This window comes from Clarias gariepinus, chromosome 17, assembly GCF_024256425.1.
Source record: "Clarias gariepinus isolate MV-2021 ecotype Netherlands chromosome 17, CGAR_prim_01v2, whole genome shotgun sequence".
Lineage (NCBI taxonomy): Eukaryota > Metazoa > Chordata > Actinopteri > Siluriformes > Clariidae > Clarias > Clarias gariepinus.
The window spans coordinates 18,172,684-18,195,533 of NC_071116.1; the positions used below are offsets into that span (position 1 = coordinate 18,172,684).

General features: G+C 37.0%; 1 protein-coding gene across 1 annotated transcript; it reads left to right on the forward strand.

The window, feature by feature from the left end:
- Nucleotides 1–3,493: 3,493 nt before the first annotated feature.
- paxbp1 (PAX3 and PAX7 binding protein 1) lies at nucleotides 3,494–22,267 on the forward strand. Its single transcript, XM_053475915.1, has 18 exons — nucleotides 3,494–3,891; nucleotides 6,675–6,794; nucleotides 9,066–9,245; nucleotides 9,364–9,582; nucleotides 11,239–11,342; nucleotides 12,132–12,349; nucleotides 13,510–13,699; nucleotides 15,114–15,237; nucleotides 15,812–15,914; nucleotides 16,052–16,167; nucleotides 17,987–18,186; nucleotides 18,498–18,645; nucleotides 18,923–19,044; nucleotides 19,144–19,220; nucleotides 19,306–19,372; nucleotides 20,612–20,758; nucleotides 20,871–21,025; nucleotides 21,659–22,267. Exons 1-18 carry the CDS (start codon nucleotides 3,600–3,602, stop codon nucleotides 21,774–21,776), a joined length of 2,700 nt encoding a protein of 899 aa, XP_053331890.1. The 5' UTR covers nucleotides 3,494–3,599; the 3' UTR covers nucleotides 21,777–22,267.
- The last annotated feature ends 583 nt before the right edge of the window (nucleotides 22,268–22,850 follow it).

Genomic DNA, 22,850 nt, shown 5'->3' on the forward strand with positions numbered 1-22,850 from the left:
TATTCAACCCCTTGAAAAAAAAATTTTTCTGAATAACAAATAATGAAAGTGTCACTACAAATCCATCAGTTTAAAGACAAATACACATTTCATAATTGAAACTTGAAACTTTTAAAGATGAAAAACTATATATAGGAGGTTGGACATCCTATTATACAGCATTGGATCAATACTCATCAATTAATCATTCCTGCATCATACAATCACTACCTAGACAAAGCCATCACCTCTCCACAAACTCACGAGAAAAAAACAAGACAGATACTGGTAAGAAAAGGTTCTTGGGACACTTTTTAATCCTCAGAACCTAGGCTTCCAGAGAAAAAGCAATGAAGCAAAATGCAAAAAAAAAATAATAATAAATACAGCCTTTTTTTTTTTTTTTTTTTTAGGATCAAGTTGTCATTTAAATGTTTTAAATGGACCGCTTAAACATAAGGGCACAATTTAGATTTTTTTTTGTAGACTTTGGACTACAAGTAGTTTGAACATTTTTGCCATTTTGCCACTCAAGTTTCCTACAGTTAATAGCTTTTACAAAATGTTCTTTATGTTAAATTATAATAAATTTTCTTGGTTAAACAGTTGGACTTTTTGACTACTAAAGGGAATTATTTAGAAACAGTAAAGTTAGTGTCATTAAAATGAGGATGGGTTCACTTTTGAGTTTTTGCTTTTAGGTTTTCTTTTTCATGGGGTTAACAAGCTTTGCCTCCAGCTGAATTAACTCATAAATTTGGCAGTCATATCTGGAATGTGACAATGCCTATAGAGATCTGATTTAAGAGATCAAAAATAGGTGACGTGACCAACACAGTAATATACAATAATATCTTTTTTTTCTGGGGCTGTTTTTTTCTGAGTTATGCAGTTTCATGGCCTCTTGTTAAGAATGACAAATTATACTTTTTTCATATAAACATGATACTTTAAGCCCTCATTAGTTTTAAGGACGTCTTAGTTTTAAGATGTTGGATCATCATTACTGGAAGATTTGTAACAATAAAACATCTGAGGTCTGACTTTATTCTAAGAATACTTCCTCAGTATTAGGTGTCAGTGCAGTACTAAGAAAAACTTGATTATACTATAGATCATTTTAAAAACCGAAGATGCAGGATGCCCTACATTGAACATAATGACTGTATTATAATGTAAAATGTCATTCATGTAATCATGTTTCCTTTAAGGAGAAGGGGTTTTGTTTCCAAACAACAAAACCAAACCATATACCCTGGGCATTTTATAAGAGTTAAAGCCAGGCTACTAAATTCATGTTCATGTATTATAAAGCACATATTATAATTATTTAGTGTTTGGTGTTTTAGAAGGATTACCCAGATAAAACACATAGAGACTACAACAGTTTGAATGTTATTTGTAATCCAAACAAGTCTTTGTACTCTGACAAATCTGTTTTAAGGGGGTTGAACACTTTGGCAAGGTGTGGCATTTCTCAAGAATAATTTAAAAATGTTATTTTAAAACATGAAAGCTAAGAGTTTGGCTGTCAGACTGGTATTAAGCATTTAGCCATTTTATCCAATAAATAGTATATTGTATGAATGGAGACAAAGAAAACCTGGCCACAGGGAGTGTGCTGGGTCAAATGTATGAATTACATTACATAAACAAGAACATCATTTAATAGTTTGTAATACCACTATTCCCAAACCGGCCCATACAAGACATGGTATTAAATTTACTTTTTTTGTTAGGATTTTATAAAAGTAACCAGATAAGAATGTAGATTATTTTCTTTGGACAAGTAGGCATTTTATGCAAATATCATAAACATAATCATAAAAAACATAATTTTCACTATATTCACAATGGAGTGACTTTTCCTTCTACGTGTCACAAAGAACACATAATAGACTGCTCTCTCTCTCTCTCATACAATTGTTTGCTTACAAAAATGCTTTTAACATATACTGTAGTATTGATTGCTATCATTTCTTATCAGTGCAAGAAAGTCAGTTAGGGTCAGTATGCGCTTGTGTCTTTAAAGCCCCACTCCACTATCACGTTCAGAGAATTTAGAAAAAATACTGGATCCAATGTCTCACTTCATGATGAAAAGCACTGCATGTGTCAGGGTATTTATACCAACCAGCTGGACGCAATTACAACATAGTAAGCACATTAAGTGCCTGGTAAGAGCATGATGCGTTCTGATGTTATTGGACAGGAACGTGATCATGTGCATGATAGGAAATTAGTGACAACATAATAAATGCATTGAGAACCTGAAAGGGATGTGGCTAGGAAGTAGTATGAACTTAATGAAGTCACATTTTTACATATTGACCCCAAACCCATGGTGTTCTTTGATTTTTTTTAGGACACAGTGAGAACTTCATGGTCTCTGCCGCAGTGTGTCGGGGGCCAAAGAGAAACAACAAGCGTGTACAGTTAGGAGTGAGGGATATGAACCTCAGAGAAAATACTGAAAGGAGAACACCATGGCAGATATGGAAAATTTTGTCAAACTAGCTGGATCAAACGATCACAGGATTGCGGTGAGAAAGCACAATGGGAGCAGTGGAGGCCTTAATAATGTAAGATGTTACATGTGAAGATGTTTATTACGATACTGATAATGCTCCAGTGAAAAATTATGACTTGAATGCACCAGCTTATGTAGCATTGTGCGAAACAAAAGAGAGGGTTAACTACATTTGTTGTTCCTGTTGGTTTCGTTACAATCTGCCTACTTGTTTTGCCTACTTGTCTGCCTACTATAGCGCCTAGATAGTGTGCAGCATCCTCGCCGCCATTTTGGACGTGTTCTAAATCGTTTTGGAAAGCTTGAACAAAATAAGTGATTGAACACTCTGCTGCCCTCCTCTGGTTAGTGCGTGTGACTGCGTGAATAAAAATTGGTACGTCTTATATTTATACGGAATTTATACGGTGTGTTAAAGGGGAGGCTTCAGCCATCACACTGTGCATTTTGGTTTTCTTATGTCATATAGAACCAGTTATATTTACTTTTAAAAAGTGTTCTTTCTACTAATCCCAGAATATAGAAATTACGTCGCAAAAATTCAGAACTAAAAATGTCGCGTATTATTATTATTATTATGAAACAGCATGATAAATAACAAACGACCAAAAAACAACAGTAAAAACACGTGAATCTGTTTTTCAGCTATTTCTTTACAAATGCGACAATTTTTTTATTTTATTTATTTATTTTAATATTTTTTTTACATTTTTTAACTGTCATGTTTGTATAGTTGTTTAAAATTAATTAAAATCCAGTTCATCATATTCTCTAAGTTGTGCTAAAAAAACATGACATTACTATCTTACTATATATAATAGCCCTTATCACTACCACTGCAAGTATAGACCTGTGGGAACCCATGCTGCCATGCTATATAGAATATGGATGAGTGTATTATTGCGAGTTCTTCGCTATGTGGCAGCACTGAGTCCGCCGTGTAAAATCGGATCTCAAATAGTCACTGAAGAAGTCATTTAACGAACAGGGAAGATGGTGGACTTTAGCGAACCGTTTCGGCTTGTTTTTGGCGCCTTGCAGAAATAATTCGTAGTAACTTTCACGCAGGTGTATTTTTTTCTGCGTCGCAATGTTTAAGAAAGCGAAACGGTGCAATTTCAGGCGCCGGAACGATTCCGACGACGAGGAGAAAGAGTTGGGTCAGGACGAGCCGAGCGAGGAGGCGCAGCAGCCATGCGGGCCCGGCGGGGACAGCTCACATACACCCGCCGCCGAAACCCTCTCAACCGCACCGCATACTCTCAACAGCCATGGAAATGGAGTACAGGCGGGAGCCGTGAAGCTTCTCAAAGACAAGAAAAAGAAGAAGGAAGCCCGAGATGAACCGAAAGCCAGTTTACTCAGCTTCAACGATGAAGAAGGTAAAACATTAACAAATAAACATAGCAGGATCGAATCCTAAACCGCTGCATACATGTCCGCTAAGTGCACCAGATAGGTTACACACAGCAGTACTGCAGGTTCAGGTAAGTGCATTTCTACAGGGAGTCTGCTGTTTGGGACGTGCATTACAATGCTAAGGAGCTAACTAACGTTAGCCTCTACGTTATGCAACTACAGAATAATTAGCATCCATCGTGAATAAACATAACACACAAAGTAAAGGGTTAAATTGAGTTTTTAAAAATAATATAGCTTTTTTTTTACTGGTTTTTAAAATGTATCAGGTTCAAATCTTCTGTTTAAGGCTAACCTGGAGAGAATAATAGCAAAGACATTATAATGTCTAAGAAGATTAAAGACTGTTGTAGATCCTGAACTGATTATCTATGGACAACAAAACATTGTCCATAAATAACATTTAAGGAAATTATTTTAATATGTGTGAAGAAATATTTGTAAATTATGAGATTGTCCCAGATGGCAGCAAGGAAAAAACTTCCTGAGAGGGCAAGTTTGAGAAGACCCTGACTCAACAGGGAATGCTGTTCCTCATTTGGATGATATCAGATGGGAGGGATTGATCAGATGTCATACTGTGTGCTAGGAGACGTTTGGTATAACAGGAGAGGTGTTGATATGAAGTCCGCTTTTGTTGTTGGAAGCTCGAGTACAAAACTGTTAGTGGGAATTTTAGTCCCGAACTGTTGAGTGACTGCAGTCACAAGTCATCAGAGAACAACTGTCTGCATCAGCCTAGTCCATGACCGTTTTCATGGTCAGGTGGAACTGTCTCCAGTTCACACATGCAGCCCAAGCAGACCACAATTGGGCCTCCATGCGACAAAAAAATCCAACCAAAAGCAGGGCACCAAGATAAGTCAAATTATTTGACCTTCCACTCTTCATTAAATTCCCTGCTGCACCACCTACAAAACGTTTCCAAAAGATTTTAGACATTGGAAAAATGCCTGACATGAACGTGAGTTCACTGTACTTAACTGGCCTCCACAGTCATCAAATCTCAATCCAATATAGCACCTTTGTCATGTGGAAGGCAAGATTCGATGTGCAGTTGACAAATCTGCAGCAATTGTGTGAAGCCATCACGTCAGTGTGGACTAAAAACTTTAATGAATGTTTTCAGTACATTGTTGAATCTATGCTATGAAGAATTAAGGTGGTTCTGAACCCTGCACTACCAAGGTGAACCTAATAAAGTGGCAGGTGATTGTAGTCAATTAGCTAGTGTATAAATGCATTCATTTACACCAAGAGTAACAATTGTTTGATTATAATCTTGTTCTAATACACCAGCAAGTGATTTGTGATACGCTCACAAGCTATAAGCTGTGGTGTTCTGGCCTCATATTGCATGTAAAAAAAATTTTTTTTTAGCTTAAAACTTATGAGCTGGGTTTTTCTCAAGATTTTTTTAGTGACTTGCAGTTTGTAACCTAGAGCCTCTCCTGCAGCATAGCTGTAATTTAGGCAAGGCTGAGTCTAACCAAATTGGAAGAGAAAAGAAAAAAGTAACTTCAATTCTTAGTATTGGCTGTATCTCTTTCTTATATCTGATGAATGATTCTCTTTGGAAAAAGTCAGCAAATTTAGTCCTGAATCATTTGTCACACAATAGTAGAACTAGCAGTCCTATGATGCTGTAATGGACATTTCACACACTCCATAGTCTTTGAAAGGGTCCATTTACACTAACACCTCTACTCTTTACACTTTATCATTATGGAAATGCGGTGAACCAATTTAAAAATTAACTGTAGTAGGGAGGCTTTACAGAGTAGGTCACAATTAGGCTTGTATGTAATTGATGTTAACCTCTTGAGATACGCATGTGCTAATATGAGGACATCATGCTTTTTCCCAACTACATTGTCTATATATCATCATACGAACTTCAAATATGGGCAGCTGGGTATAATTCTTATATCAAAGTCATTCCTATTTGAAAACATTGACTAACCGAGTTCATACTTGTCAGGGAAAATTAAATTTAGCTTCTGGGTCTCAGGAGGTTAAGTATGTCCAGGAAATACTACTATTTTATACGTTTAAACTTTAGTGGTTGTAGCTGTAAATGGTGTTTCTAGGGTTTGCGCTTTATTACATTATTTGAACAGCGTAGGTATACAAGAGCATTGTTAATTGTGTAATATGTAGTTACATTTGTTTTTTTCTATTTTAGTGAAAACCTTTTAGCATAATTGTTCCTTATTTTTATTCAGTCTTGGTCTGTTGTATATTTATTACTTATTTGGTTGTAGAAAGTTTAAAGCATTTGAAGATTTTGGCCATTTTGTATTGCTGTTTCACCTGCCTTTAAGTAAGTGAAGCTGGTAATACACTTGCTGAATTATTCAGTTGTTGTTAATTAGCTAAAGCTGTTGACCATCAACGATACATTAACAAAACGTTTCGTTCATCAAAAATCAAACTTTTTCCTATTTATTTATTTATTTATTTATTTTTATGCTCTTATTCTTAGTTTATTTTACTAGTTCAATTTATTTTCTTTAGTATTTCTTTTTATCCATATTTATTTCTTACGTATAAGTTTTTATTTTTTTAAAGTCACTGGCGGTCGTATAAGCATTTTACTGCATATCGTACTGTGTATGTGACATATAAAATTTGAATTTAAATAGTAACATGTTTATTATTCTAGTAGCTTGATTTTAATTTATTTATATATTTTTTATTTGTTTTTTGCTTGTTTTTTAATTATTGGAGTGTTTTGTGGTTCCAGAGGACACTGAAGTGTTCAGAGTGAAGAAATCCAATCACAGTAAGAAGATCGTCAAACAACTCAAGAAGGAATACAGAGAGGAAAAGATCCATGTTGTGCAAGAACACCCACGCCACGATGGTACATAACCTAAGTTACAACCTCAAATTAGTATTCTGTTCATCTGGCTGTCTAACAATCTCTCTGTTTCTATAAATAGATATACTGTATGTTTATTGATTGCCTTTGAATTCCTCATGATCTCCAAACCACTTTTTCACCTAGCAGGTGCCTGACCCATCAGGAAAGAAAAAAAAGTCAATTGATGGGTTAACCTGGTAGTTCTAATCTTAAGTGGGGAAAAGTTAAGGTATTAATTAGACGATGGACGGTAATGCAGCCGCACTGTGTATTAAAGTAGGTTGATCAAGTTAGCACATAGTCAGTATCTGGTGAGAGAACTCCTTGCTTGAAAGTACGTACTGTGTTTATTACTCCTTAGTGCTGTTTACAGAAGTTTTTTCTTCTTTTTGTAGAAATGTTTTTAAAAGCATATTTTCTTATTTGCCCTTTTTATGTTTTTATGGCGTTTGCACAGGACTAAGTAAAACTGTTTTTAATTTTACTGAGCGTGATGGAGAATGAGTTGTTCTGGCAACTTTCACACTTGCTCCTTTAATACAATTTCAAAGCTTTACAAACATTTTGACTCTTCAAATCTTGTGCACACACTTGCGGACACTCAACAAACATGGGTTCCTTTAAGCAGCTGTGTAAGACTCTAAAAATGAAAGTTATTGATGTCCACAATGAGAAATGTAATTAAAAGACAGCACTTCAGGGGAACTGTGGAGGTTAAGATGAGATCTGGAAGACCAAGAAAACTCATGGAGAAAACTGCTCGTATGCAGGTCAGAAAGACGAATGAAAAACTCCCATTTGACTGCAAAAAACCTACAGGAAGATTTATTAGACTCAGGAGTGGTGGTGCACCGTTCCACAGGACCTTCATAGAACAGGCAGCAGAAGAAAACCTTACCTACATCCCCATCATAAAATCCAACGTCAGAGGTATGCAACAGAACATCTACAGAAGCCTGATGCGTTTTGGAAACCAGTGCTATGGACTGATGAAGTTAAAATAGAACTCTTTGGCCTCCATCAGCAAAGGCATGTTTGGAGGAAAAAAAGAACACATTGCCAACTATTAAGCATGGGGGTGAATATATCATGCTTTGGGGTCGTGTTGCAGCCAGTGGCACAGGAAACATTGCACGGGGGGAGGGAAGAATGGATTCCACTAAATATCAGCAAATTCTGGAAGCAAACATCATACAATCTGTAAAAAAAAAGCTGAAGCTGATAAGAGGATGGCTTCTACAACAGGACAATGATCCTAAACATACCTCTAAATTCACTATGGAATAAAACGAACAAAAGCAGGCTTCGTCCGCTCTCCACATTAACGGACTTTGGGTCTCCGCCATTTTTTTTTTAACGCTCCCTATAACTCCGCCCACCGCTCGTTACGCCACTGGTTTTCGCAACTAGACCAGCAGAGTTTAGGGGCTGGTTCGGTGCTTATTTTAGGGCACCGGCACCAATTTTTTTCTGTGGAAAAGCGCAGCATTGTTTTCAAAATTGGGAACCGGCACGGGAACCAGAGCTCCTCCCGTGTAGTTCTGGGCTGATTCTTCACCATTCTTAGCATCCTTGATACCCCACGAGGAGAGATCTTTCGTAGGGCCTCAGTCTGAGGGACATTAACAGTCATTATTAGCCTCTTCCATTTTCTGACAGTTGCTCTTTTTTTACCAAGCTGCTTAGCAATTACCTAATTCAGCTTTGTGGAAAAGGTCTACAATGAGGGTCTACAATTTTGTCTCTTGTGTCTTTTGACAGCTCTTTGGTTTTGCCCATGTTGCTACTTAGACTTTGGCTGATTGTGGGGTGCACAGGTGTCTATGACAGCTAACAACCTCAAACAGGTGCTACTAATTTAGAATCATGAGCAGAGTGTAGCTGGACTATTTAAAAGCAGAATAACAGGTCTTTGAGGGTCAAAAATCTGGCTGATAAGCAAGTGATCAAATACTTATTTGACACAGTAATTCACAAATAAATTGTAAAAAAAAAATCATACAATGTGATTTCCGGATTTTTCTTTTTAGATTCTGTCTCACAGTATATATACTCATATATATGCTTTATTAAGACTATATGCAAATACTGGGAAGGTATTTATAAAGAGGTAAATCTCCTGTTTTACCACTTAAATTGTATTAAATTACAAAAGAATGTGCAATAGAAGAATTCCGAATACAAAGACTTTGCTGAGTGAGTGAGTGAAATTGTGTTAACAGCTGTATGATATTGTGCACTATGACACATCTGGCCTTTTTTATTTATTAGGTGTTCAGTGTCTGTCTGGAGTGAGTGTTAAGGAGGAGGCAGTGGATAGCAGAGGCAGCAGTGAACAAGGTGAAGGTGAGATGGAGGTGGACAGTAATGATGAACAGGATGAAGAAACTGAAAACCGGCAGGGAGGAAACTTCTCTCAGGCCCTGTCTGCTCTCAGCTCCCTCAGACCAGGTCTGTCTATGAATATTTTTTATCAGTAGTAGTTATTTTGTTTAATTTTTTATAAAATAATAAGCCCCATGCTGATTTCACGAAGTGGGTGTATAAGCATTTGGAAATTTTCTGCCAGGTGAGATCCCAGACGCAGCCTTCATTCACGCAGCCCGTAAGCGCAGGCAGATGGCACGAGAACTTGGAGGCGAGCCTCCGCTTGTGGAGGCCGAGGCGTCAAATAAGCGGCTGGTCCATGAAGACGAACAAGGTGGAAGTGACGATGAAGATGAGAAGAGGATTGTGTTCAGCGGCGTCAAGCAGAAGACTCAGCGTCAGAAAATAGCTGAAGAAATTGGTAAGTGCACAGTAAGTCTTTAGATCTAATGCGTCTGTGTGCGTGCGTAGAATTAAACTTTAAATATTCAATCTGGTCCGATTTAGATTTTTAGTAGAGATAGGGAAAATCGATTTCCTTATGAATTGCAATTCTTCTATGTGGCAGTTCACGTATCGCCACACTGACTTAGAAAAAAAAAATTTTTAAACTCATTTCATGTCTACAATCGAGATTAACCAGTTGATTGGCCAGTGACCAGAATTGGTTGGTTTTCAGTGTAATCGGCCATGACTGGTAATCGGCTGCCTAAGATATAAACGATGCTATAGCAAGCGCAGAAGCTTCCAAGTGGCGCAGCAGAAACACATTTTTATAAGTGTTACATTATCAAAAATTGCGCACATTAAGCCTTCAATTTGCCTTTTTCTCCAAACTATGAATGAATTTGTCTGACATTTGGTGGTGTGCTTTAGAAGCTGCATGTGTTTGCATCCACTCAACTTGTGTGCTCACTGTCAAGTTGAGTATTGGCACTTTGGAGGCATTTGAGTAGGTAAAACGTTGCCGTTTCTTTAATCCTACAGAGAGTGCTTTCTGAACTATTTACACGTTGTCTTTCTGTTTGGTAGGAGTAAATTATTTGCTAAGTTTGGTTAGAAAGAATAACTATGGTGGAGGCAAGGGCCTCCGAGTGGCGCCGTGGTAAAGTGCTTGCCCTATCATCTGGAGATCGCTGGTTCGAACCCCGGATGATGCTGTTTTCCTTTCACAGCTGGAGGTCTAGAGGAGCTGATTGGCTCTCTTAGGGGGGAGGGATAAGAGGTACTCGCTCTCCCACATTAATTACGGCTTTACAGCCAATCAGGGGCATCTGTGAGCTAGCGGAACTTAACAGTGTGCACACAAGTTGAGCACGCGGAAGGAGCGGCTAGCGCTTTCCTCCGAGTGTGTTACTCCACCCCTAATGGTGCGTGAGCAAGCAGTTCGAAAAGATGAGTGTTAGTAGTAGCCTTAATGTGGGAGCCCCCTAGTGATGGGGAGGAATTGGCTACGACTAAATTAGGGGAGAAAATTGAAAAAATCCCAAAAAAAAAAAAATCTATGGTGGAGGCAGTGGCTTAGTGGTTAGCATTTTTGTCTTGGACCTTCAGGGTTCAGGTCTGAGTGTATGGTGTTTGCATGTTCTCCCCGTGCTTGGTAGGTACCGTCCAGGGCATACCCCTCCTTGTGCCCTCGTTTCTTCTGTAACAAGCTTCAGATTATGGTGGAGTACAGAGATGTGCTGCTCAGTAAACATGTTGCTTTTTTTTGTTTAAGTTAAATGTTAAACTCTTGTATTTAAAGTTAGTTGGTATTGTTTAAATGTTGTACTTGTTTTTTTAGTGAGGAAAAATAATGTTCTACTGTATGTATATGTATCGATCATTACAATTTTTTTTAAAGGTTTAAAATAACAATCAGGGAAAGTGTAACATTGATTCGGGATATTTATAGAAGAGTGATGCATGTAGAATCGCAAATTTAATTAAATTGGCACAGAGGTATTGTGATAATATTGTATCGAGAGGTGACTGGTGATTTCCATTCCTAATTTTTAGAGTTGACGATTTTAGTTAAATTCATGATTAGTCAGTTGTAAATGGGAAATATTTAAGATAATGTTTGTTGATGCAGGTATTGAGTGCAGCGATGATGAGGCCTTAAATACTGAAGGTAATGATGAGGAAGTCAGTCGCTGGGAGCAGGAGCAGATCCGGAAAGGCATTAGCATTCCTCAGGTAAGTCCCCCCCCCCCCCCCCTTTCTTAATACTTTCTCCTTTTTTTAGATGTAATCAATCAGACAATCATTAAAAGGTTTTTCAGTTGGAAGGACAATTGCTTGAATCTTTTAATTGAACATATTTAATGATAATTCAAGCTATACAATACAAGATTAATAAATATATAATACTATATAATAATAATGATAATTTAAATTCATCATGAGATATGATATATGTATTTGTAGTCTATATAACACCTTTGAAAACAGTGGATTAGTGGGACTACTAAAAAAAAAAGTTGAAAAAATAATCTACTTACTAGTTCTCTGTATTAGGCTTCATGTTAGAACCAAAAAGCCCAAGGGGTAGAACTGGCCCTGATCTAGATTTATGTAGAACCCACAATCGAGAAAGATTAGAGTTATACCAGAAAGACTCCATAACACAGAACTATACATTTTATAGACCACGTATCCAGTGAGAAACACATTGCAGTATACCTCCCCCCTTGTTTTTTTTTTTTTTTTTTACTTTTGGTGGTGTGGGAGGATTGGATTCACTGGACCACTTCGAGCTTCACCCTGTGGATGTTTGTTTCTGCCAGGGTTTGAGTTTTTTTTTGTTTTTTTTTGTTTTTTTGCTTTGATACATTGTAACTGTTTATACACCCAATACAGCAGCTTTTTGCCACGTTTATATACCTTATTCCTAGAAGCCTGTTTGTAGACTTTAATTGGTATAATTAGATGCTTGTAAATAAAATGACTAAATGTTACTGTTAACTCCTACTTGCTGTTTGTTAGGTCCAAACCAGTCAGCCAGAGGATGCGAGCATGTATTACCAAACTGGCTATGAGAACCACCAGTATGCTGCATCATATAGCATGCCATACGGATACGCAGCACTCGGCCCAGAAAGTGTAAAGCCTGTGAAAGCGGAGAACACTGTGCCCTACCCAATTCCCAGCAGCAGCCTTAATCCCATCACTACTGCTCTGGTAAAGAAACGGCTCATGGACAGGTAGGCTCAGAGAGACTTGCTCTTTCCCACATAAGCCACATTGATCTTCAGTACATGCAAGTGCTCTGTATATAAATGCAATATCTATATATTTGTATATTGTACATATAATAAAACTATAAAGTTGGCGTGTCTGTACAAAATAATTTGTGGGGACATAAGATGAGTAATAGATCGAGGTAACATATAGACTTAGTTTGATGGATAGCTGAATATCAGAGTCTGGCATTTTGGGTTAGGACAGGGGTCGGCAACGCGCAGCTCCGGTGTCCCATGTGGCTCTTTCATCCCCCTAGTGCGGCTCCCTGTCGCTTTGGAAAATAAATAATGAGTATTTTATTAAATTTTATTTTAGGTCATTAGTTTTTATTTCCAGCCCCGAACTGCGTTCCATTCCTTAATGTACTTCTCAGGGTGCAGTTTGCACGTTTGCAGTGAATGTTGATGAAGGGAACTTCCTTTCACAAAACTCCACCATTCGGAACACTGCGAAGTCACCAGCGCTCACATCACTTTCTCTGTATTATTGATAATAATAATAATAATAACTGATGTACCAAGATAATTTTTTTACAGATTACTAGCCTATTATAACATTAAAGATTTCTTGATTTAATTAAAGTTTAGTTTTTTTTTTTTTTTTTGGACCTCTGACTGCACACTCCAGTACACACGATAAAAGGATTAAAGAAGACAGCATTTTTGGTTTGCTGCAGGTGGATAATTAAAGTTTGGCTTTTTTTATCCAATATGAGGAGGATAAAATAGACATTGAGTATATTATTTGAAAGTAACCTTCAACCCAGCATCTTTTTCTTGAGGTTCAGAAATGTTTTTTGATTTCATAAATGCAATATACTTAGTTTTTTTATACATAGCATAAAAATAAAAAACGATATATGCCGTGGTATCTTCATTTTAGATGTCAAAATGGTTTTGTGGCTCCCTATGTTTTTTTTTTCTGTGGGAAACGGGTCCAAATGGCGTGTTTAAGAGTGTTTAAGGTTGCCGACCCCTGCGTGAGGAGAAAAGGTAATGTTGCATGGTGTCAAAAAAAGAGCTGTCAGAACAGGGTAGGACAAACCTGATGTAAACTTGTGCATGTGAGTAAGAGTTGCAGACAGGGGTGTGGGCTCTAACACTTGTCTTCCGTATGCCAGGCTGAGCTCGATGCGTCAGGGTCGCGATGCCAGCGCCCGGCGCTACGAGCAGATCCAAGAAGAGCTGCAGGCTTCGGATAATAGCATCCTGCAGCTGGAGGATTCCTCACAGCATGCCGCTGAGCAGTATAAATTCTTGCAAGAAATGCGAGGGTATGTCCGAGACTTGCTTGAGTGTTTCAGCGAAAAGGTAAGAAAAACCTCAGAGACTGTTTTTCCACTCCCCCTCCCCCACCATGTAAGCTTGATTGCTGATTTTATGATTTATTTTTTTCCAATGACCTTAATTCTTTATGCGGTAGTGTTGTTGGCTAACCATAAATATCACAGTTTGATTAACTGCATGGAGTAGAATTGTACTAGCATTACAGTTGTCTCATGATGATTTTTTTATTTATTTTTTTTGCTCATCTTTCTACAAGCAAATCTCTATGTGAACGTTTTTACAAGTTGTATTGCTTAGCAGTTCTGCTTCCATGTGTTGTCATGTGATATTAAATGGGGAAAACAAGTCCTTTTTATTTGTATAATAAATCAGTAATATTCATGCTAGGAATTTGTTTTTGTTTCACACAATTAATGCATTCATTGAATGTCATTGTTCAGTGCTTTTTCCGTACGGTTTAATGGAATGTTTTGGAGGGTTTTTTTTTTTCTCTTCTGGATTGAGTTTAACTTGTAAACATCTAAGCACAAGCAAACAAGCCATAATACCCTAAACAAATAAGGAAATCTCTAATGTACTGATAAGTATTAGCTTTAATCAACATACTGATGTATTTTTTTGGTAAATCTAAAACGCTGACTGTACAGTTCATTGTTTTTAGAAAGAAAATGTACTTGCTGACAAAACATAACTTTCCAAACCGGAACAAGTTCCGTTTTCGAAGTGATATTTGAATATGAAGTCTATTGTTCCATTCATATAAATTAAGCTACCTAATGGAGTAAGTTAATGCTGGACTGTATTCAGTCAGGTCATAACATGCACCAGCCGCAGTTATAAATAGACTTGACTTTTTTTTTTTTTTTTACTTATTTTTAATGCGACCATGCATTTTGTATACAATGAAAGTAAATCATATCTCATAATAAATATTGTAATTATTACGTACCGTGACTATTTCGTTGTTTAAATGCGAAAAGTTCATTTTTCCACAGGACATCAGACAGAGAGTGGGGCAGGAAATAATGCGCTTCCTTCAGTTGTGCCTCTCGTAGCACCTTGTTAATACTATGAGGGTTCGCTATGTTGCCTCAGTGCTTTTGCTTCAACAAATCGCTAGCTATAAATGTTGAAGTAAAAGCAACTGTGTTTCTTACCAAATATAATATGGACCGGCAAATATACAGCAGACATAAAGTTCAGATGATGACAGGAGTGTGTTATAGCATGGTGTTAAAATGTCTGTATTTGCTATCGAATTGTGCAATAAACATTCAGTTTTGGCTGGGCTGTGCCCCAGAAGAATACACCAAGCCCCCAAGCCACTCATTCTTCCCCTGTTTTTTTTTTTTTTTTTTTTTGCCCTTTCTCTCTCTCTCACACACTTTCCAACTCCTCACTGAGGAGCAGCCGTCACATAATCTATCATATGTTTCAGGTGCCTGCTGTTCTGGAGCTAGAGGCTGCAATGCACCAGTTACTAAGGCAACGGGCGGTGCGGCGAGTCCAGAGAAGACAGGATGATATTAAAGATGAATCAGCGGAGTTTTCGAGCCTTTCAAGTCAGTCCATCTTGAAGGTTTTTATTTTTTATTTGAATGGCCTCATTATTTTCCTTTTCCTTCTGCAGCCACATTTAGCCAGACCGCTAGCCCCTGTCCTGTTTATTGGGGCTCATTGTGCTGCTGATGTCAGAATCATAACACAGCTAAACTCACAGCTTATTTAGTGGACTGATTTTTGCAATGACCATTTCCTGCTCAGTAGCAGGTGCACTGTGTGCCCCTTACCTTTGTGTGGGTTTGAGTGTGTATGAAAAAGCTTATGACATCTTGGTTCAGAAAATCCTGAGCGAAACTGTCGCATCAGAATCATTGCTTAAGGTGCAGCGTAAGTACGAAAGTTCAGTCAGCTAGGTGAACATTTGTAATAATAAGGATTGCATTAGAACCTGAACATGAACTTTTTTTGAGTTAATTAAGTAATATTCTTATACACACAATCCTATTTTCCCTGTAACTTTAATGATCAGTGTAACAGTTCATGAAATTTTATAATATGTTCATATAGGTAGAAAATGTAAAATGGAAGACCATATCTGGGCCGCAAGATTAATATATCCCTTTTCAATTGTAGGTAAAGCCGTTATGGCCCCAAATATGGACCCCTTTGGCCGAGATCGTGCAGCCTATCAGGAGCTTAGCAGACAGAGGAGGGTAGCAGAGCGTGAGGCCAGGAGGTATGTTTTAAACTTTGTGTGTATTTTTATGGATTATTAATATATTTGTAGGGGCTACCCTATTTGAAAAATAATGTTGTAGATCATATCTTATCTACGAATATAAGTAATATCACTATGTTGTGTTGTTTTATCAGAGCTCGGCGCAGACAGGCTCGAGAACAGAGTGGGGCAAGAGCTGAGCACAAGGAGGGACTGTCAAGTGATGATGAAGAGACATCGACTGATATAACAAGCTTTAACCTAGAGAAAGGTAAGCAACTTAAAATGTTCTAAATACTAGTTTTGTTTTATTTCTTGGTGTTTTGAACATTGTCAGTACATAATGTTTGTATATATAGAAATAAATTCATGTCTGTAAATAGACATTTGGATTGCTTTTGTAATCCCATTAAACAAGTGGCATTCAAGTCAAACAGAGATTTTTGATTGTGTAGAATAACAGAACACAAATATGCGAGTAAAAACTACTCGGGCTGAAACAATTCCTCGAGGAACTCGAGTAATTCGATTGCAAAAAATAATCAAGGCAAAATCTTCTGCCTGGAAGCTTCTTTTAATTAAGTTTAAAAGCTTGCGTTATGTTTTTGCGCAATTATTTGTTTGGCGTGACACCGTGCGCTTCCGGGTGCAAGCCTTCACTAAACACAGACAAGGGAGGAGCGCTTACCTCACCCACAAAGCGGAAGGAGACGCAAATATTTAGCTGTGTAGTGATTTGATAGAGCGTTCTGTTGCGAGCTGCAAAATAGAAAGGAGCGATAAAAATATCACCGAGTCAAAGAGAAGAAGAAAGCAGCAGGAGAAAACAACAGAAATTGTCAGAAAAGGCTTATGTTATGCCTGAGCTGTAAATCTTAAGCCTTTTAGTTCTGTTAAGAGGCACAACTTGGTGTTTTTGTATAACTATTTATTTTAATGTGTGTTTTTATGCGCTTAAAAACCCTCTGCCATGGATTGCCCCCCCATGGACTGGGGGGGCAATCCATGGCAGGGAGGCATTTAAATAAATAATTATACAAAAACACCAAAATGTGCAACTTAACAGAACTAAAAGGTTTAAAATTTACAGATCAGGCATAACAGAAGCCTTTACTGACAATTTCTGTCGTTTTCTCTTGCTGCTTTCTTCTCTTTGGCTCTGTGATATTTTTATTGCTCCTTTTATTTTTTTGCATCTGAGAAAAGGCTTTAAAATGAGAATGTATGGCACTGTAATGCACTTAATTAATCTCAGTCAACTTTAAGCTATTCCCTGTATTGTGAGTAATGACTGTTTATTTTTGATGAAATGATGTATGCACTTAAAAAATAAAAGTAGATTTTTCTTAAAAAGAAAACCAATTAATCTTTGTTTCTCTTATATATTTTACATTGCTGTTTAATTAAGCAAAATTACATTTTATCTGATTGTCCGATTAATTGATTACATTTTTGGTAGAATACTCGATTACTAAAATATTCGATAGCTATAAAACTACCTTCATTTCTCTTTATCATTCCCTGCAATACTAATATACTTATTTAATCATTTTTCTCATGCAATAGTATCATGGCAGAGCTGTGATTGGCTTCACATCTGAAATGCTGGCCCCCCAGGAACTCCTTTAATGGCCCAAACATGTGTAAATGGCTTGAAGTAAGGTCAGGACTGTACAGGGAATGTGACAAAAACTCCAAATTGAGTTCCTGTGATGTGCAAGTGGTTTTCATGAGTGAATGTCTGGACAGTTCTCATAGACTCACATGTCTGTTCTACAAGTTGGCAACAGGTTAACCATAGATTTTTAAGGATAAGGCGATCATTGATTGACATGCTACATTCTTTAAAACATGTGCACCGTTTAAAAGTTTTACTGCGGCTAAGTTTATTAACATTCTGTGCTTGAAGCTGTTGGAAAATGTTAGTTGGCTTTACGCTTTCATCCACAAGAAATTTCATCACAAGGCCCAGTTCGACTTAAATGCCCTTTGTTTATCTCATGATAATTATATTTTGGTAAATGTTGATGTCTAAAGAGCCTTTCGTTTTGTGTTTTGTATCGTTTCACTCCTTATCTCTTCCTCACTAGATCGTATACTAAGAGAATCGAAAAAAGTGTTTGAGGATGTCGTAGACGATTTCCATTCCTTAAACTGCATCAAAACACGGTTTGAAGTGTGGAAAAAACTTTACTTCACGTGCTACAGAGACGCTTACATCGGCCTATGCCTCCCAAGACTTTTCAACCCCCTGATCAGACTGCAGCTAATCCCATGGTCGCCTTTGGAGGTACATATCTTGCCTTCCTTCCTCAACGTTATGTTTATGCTAGTTACTGATCTTCCATGTTTCTCATTTTAAAATGACATGACTGCTAGTAATGGTGATGTAATACAACAAAAGGTTTAGATAATGGTGGCGCTTAAAAAGTGTAAATTGATTGTTTTGCTAGATTTAAAACATTTATAGGAATAATTGTAATGAAAGCATCAGGCAGAGGGAGAACCTCAGTTTTCTTTTTATTTCATCTTTTGTGTGCCTAACACTGACAGGATAGTGAATGTGTAAGTTTTTGATGACGTTATGCCTTCTCCCTGTAGGAGGACTGCCCGAACTTTGAGTACATGCTATGGTTTGAGACACTGCTGTTCTATGGCTATGAGGAGCAGAGCACTGAGCACCAGGAGGACATTGACAGTAGTCTCTTACCTGCTATCGTTGAAAGGGTGGTACTCCCCAAACTTGCAGGTCAGCCCAGTTCCCTTCATCTACATCTTTAGTTGCTCCTTAATCTACTCCTTAAACTACATCTGTTTGTGTAATCCAGTTGTTTTTGTTCTTTTTGTCATTGTAGTTGTTATTTAACTATATTAATTTTATAAATTGAATTATATTATTTAACTTAGGATCATTGTTATAATGAGCTAATTTTATTCATATTAAAGTAGTAAGCATCAAGAAGTGAGGGAGATCTTGGCTTGATGTAGTTTTCCCTTGTGTCTCCTATACTGGATTGTGTTCTCAGTGCTAGCAGAGCAGGTGTGGGATCCCTTGTCCCACAGTGAGACATACAGGCTGGTGGCCTTCATGCGGCGACTAATAAAGGGTTACCCTACCATTTTACACGGAGACAACCGCAACACACAGGTTTGAAGACAAAGTATTGCTATTTTTGGGATTAATAGAGCAATTCATGTTAATGAAGTTTGCCATTCCTATTTTTTTTACGCTGAATTTTGTTTGTAGGAGCTGCTGAGGACAATTGTTCTACGCACAAGACGGACATTGGACGAGGACATTTTCATGCCACTGTTTCCTAAAAAGTATATTATGCACAATGATTGTTAGATTTATAGAGATCTGCTATTTTAAATTCCCTGATTAACCTGTTTATATTTGCCCCTTTAGTGTCATGGAAAACAAGAACTCCAGTCCTTATCTGTTTTTCCAACGGCAGTTCTGGTCCTGTGTAAAGGTATTGTAATAATAATCATAATTGATAATTTAAATAATAAATTATGTTGTTAATACTGTGATTTTGAGAACACATATAAACACTGCTGAGCCCCCCAAAAATACATTGCACTCCAATATCTTATTGATCACTATTGCTTTGATTATGATTATATAATCTATTAATTTAGACAGCTAACTTCAGTTATTGCCATATAATGTTGCTGAGCCTAGATATGACCAACTGAATAAACACCAGATTATAATACTGCCTCCAGAGGCTTGTACAGTGGGCACTATGCATAATGAATACATAGCTTTGTGCGCTTCATACACACACCCCCATCGCTTTGTAATGGGATCAGTCTAGACTCATTAGACCACATGACCTTTTTCCATTGCTCTAAAGCAAATCTTTGAGCAAATCTTAGTTTTTTCTTACTAACAGGTGGTAATGCCCACACAGCTGTTTAGTCCCAACCTTATGAGTATTTGTCACACTGTGTGTATAAATAAATAAATGTGCTTTTTAAAATTTAACACAGGTGTGATTCCTACTGTGGATTCCTATTTATTTTTTATTTTATTTTTTATTATGAAAATTCTGTCCGAAATGTATTTTTTATTAAATTGACCTCCAGGTTTTACTAATCCTTTGGACAGTTCTTAACACATTTCCTGTGTTTTCTACATAGTTGTTTTCTTTTCTTAATGCTGGCCAATAATCTTTCTAAAAAAAAGTAACATCTTTTTCAGGACCATGGTTGATTAAGAAATGTAAAGCTACCCATCGCATCATTTCCAGCCAAACCTTAATTTAATCTTAATCATTGCAGTGATTATCCAATCAAACCCTCTATAGCTTATTACATTTTCAGCGGGTATTTTTGTGCGGTCAGTGTATGCGGTATTGTAGTAGCCCTTGTCAGTAAATGAGTTGATTGCCCTATTTTGGCCCCTAGTGGAATAATTGATTAGCTTTTCTCTTTTAAATCTTTAATTCAATTGCAGGTAAAAGGAAATTTAAATTTTCAAAACTTAATTTTTTTTAATTATGTTAGTGGGTGGGTTTTAGCCCATACGCTACATGCTAATTTCTGCAATAAATGACTTAAAGGTCAGTGTATGAGAACTCACCTGTAGTCAAAGTATTTTAGCAGTTATTTGGCAGTAAGTTACAAGTGGTTTTAAACACTGTTTTTAAATTTACAAAAGTTTTCTCTCGTTTTAATTATGGGTTACTTTCTTTCTACCTCTGCAGCTTCTGAGAAACATTCTGCAGTGGGATGGCATCTTATCTCTGAACAGTTTAAAGGAGCTTGCTATTGACAGCACACTGAACCGCTATATTCTCTCAGCCTTGCAGTCCACAGATGTTGGAGAGGACAGTGTGGAGAAATGCAGGAAGGTATGAAATCCATAAAAACCTATAATCAAATAACTGCAGGTTACTTTGTTGAAGATTATTAGTGTTCAGAAGTTCAGATTGTAAAATTTACCCTTCTCACTGCTACCTCAAGGTGTTGGAGTGTTTTCCTGTGCAGTGGTTCAGCAGTTTAAAAGGCCAACAGACTCTGCCACAGTTGGAGAATTTATGCCGCTACATGAAGCACATGGCCAGTTCACTGTATCGTAGCAGCCTGACAGCTACTGATCTGGACAAAAGGATAGCAAGGTGATGTTTTTGTCAGAACTTTAATTTGTATAGAAACTAGGTTCTCTGAGCAAAGAAAATAAACATTAGCAGAAGTGATTAAGTGCCATGTTTAAATGGGCATGCAACACATTAATAGGAATCCATTAGGGATGTTTACAGTAGGATTTTTCCTAGGAAAAACTCCCACATGGAAAGTTTTTTGTGGTGATATGGGGAAATGTCCTGATCACACAACGTACACATCGTAACCACCCCACCACTTAACTTATTTTGCTAACATTGTGCAGCATAGAAGCTGCATGTGTTAGCATTACGCACTAAACCCTGTAGTAGTCTCTAAAAGCCTCGGCCCTTTCCTTCAATCTCATATTAGTTTTTTTTTTTTTTTTCTGGTGGTATTACTGTATGTCCCACTTGAAAAATGATTAATATTTGTTTTCTGTCAGAATAACACAAATGGATGGTCATTAATATGAAATAACTGTTATCCATTCATGTTTCACTCATAGGCCAAGTTTAAGTTATAATGTAATGGTACTAATACGTAAGCGAGTATAATTTACAATTTCTACAAATGACATATACTAAATATACTGTTTTGTTTCTTTTTAAACACTGTTTTAACTGTTTACTGTGTTTTTGTTTTTCCAGGGAGCACATTAAGGAGGTGGTGAAGCTTCTAGGTCGACTTAATGCTTTGGATCATGTAATTGCTGTCGCCTCTGAGCATGGAATTAAAGACATTAAGACTTTGCTGGAGAATAAATGAAAGAACTTGACCATCCCTGATTGAAGATGTCTCAGGATTGGTTCTCAGGGTGCACTGTGTATAAATTGTACATACTGTACATATCTGTGCTTCAGAAAATAGTTTTTTGATGTGTTTTCAACTTTCCAAGGTGGAATCTGCTCCGGTGTTCAGGTGGACATACATAAGAATGAATAACTTCACAAAGTTTGGAGGTTGACTTTAATCTGCCGTGTACTCTAAGTTCATAACTTGGCTTTTTTATCCATTTCAGTGGCAGAGACCCAGATTTTATTTTGTTTCAGTGACTCACCAACTTTTTAATCATGTCAGTAAATTATATTTACCTGCTACGGTTTGATTGGATGCAGTTTGGCTGTAATAATAGTACTTAATTCTTTTGACTGCATGACAAACATAAATCTTAGTTCACCTCGGTTTAAAATTTCTAATATTTTGTGCATTTTTCCCCCCAGTGTTTTATTAACCTGAATAAAAAAATTCTGTTGAAAGCAATGGAATATGAAATTCATTTTAATGTGTTCTTTTATTTTTTGAATGTGTACACAGCAAGTCTAAAGTTTGTCAGCACTCTATCAAGGGAAAGGATCAACCATACTCCTGCTACCATTCTTAGTAATGCTCACACTTCTTCCACAAATATAACAGTATAAAAAGTTGTTTTTCTCCAAGTTTTAGGTTAGGATTTCTATTTTTTTCTGATAAATCCCACCTTTTGCGTTTATTGTTGGCTGCAAGAATTTAGTCTCCCCTATGATTTTACCATGCTTCCTAACTACATGAAATGTAATTCAGTCAGTGTACAGTATGTTGATGTTTTGAAGCTGATACAGTGTATTTTGAGGAGACTGACTACATATGCATTTTTTTTTTTTCTTATATAAAATTTTATATTTTTAACTTGTAACATTTTGGACCCAAGTGGCTTTAAAATTAACATTAAAAGAATCGAATAGAGCTCAGCCTCATGTATGCAGGAGACAAGTATGCAGATAAAGAAGCTGCTGCTGAATTTTTTTTTTTTTTCCAGTTTGCACCAGATTGTGGCCCACCCTGTATGAAAACTCATAAATA

Excerpts from the sequence above, each read along its gene's own strand:
- paxbp1 (XM_053475915.1), top strand. The coding sequence starts at position 3,600 with ATGTTTAAGAAAGCGAAACGGTGCAATTTCAGGCGCCGGAACGATTCC. Across the intron at positions 13,700-15,113 it reads TTGAGTGTTTCAGCGAAAAG|GTGCCTGCTGTTCTGGAGCT; the intron begins GTAAGAAAAACC and ends CATATGTTTCAG. Across the intron at positions 18,646-18,922 it reads GGTACTCCCCAAACTTGCAG|TGCTAGCAGAGCAGGTGTGG; the intron begins GTCAGCCCAGTT and ends TTGTGTTCTCAG.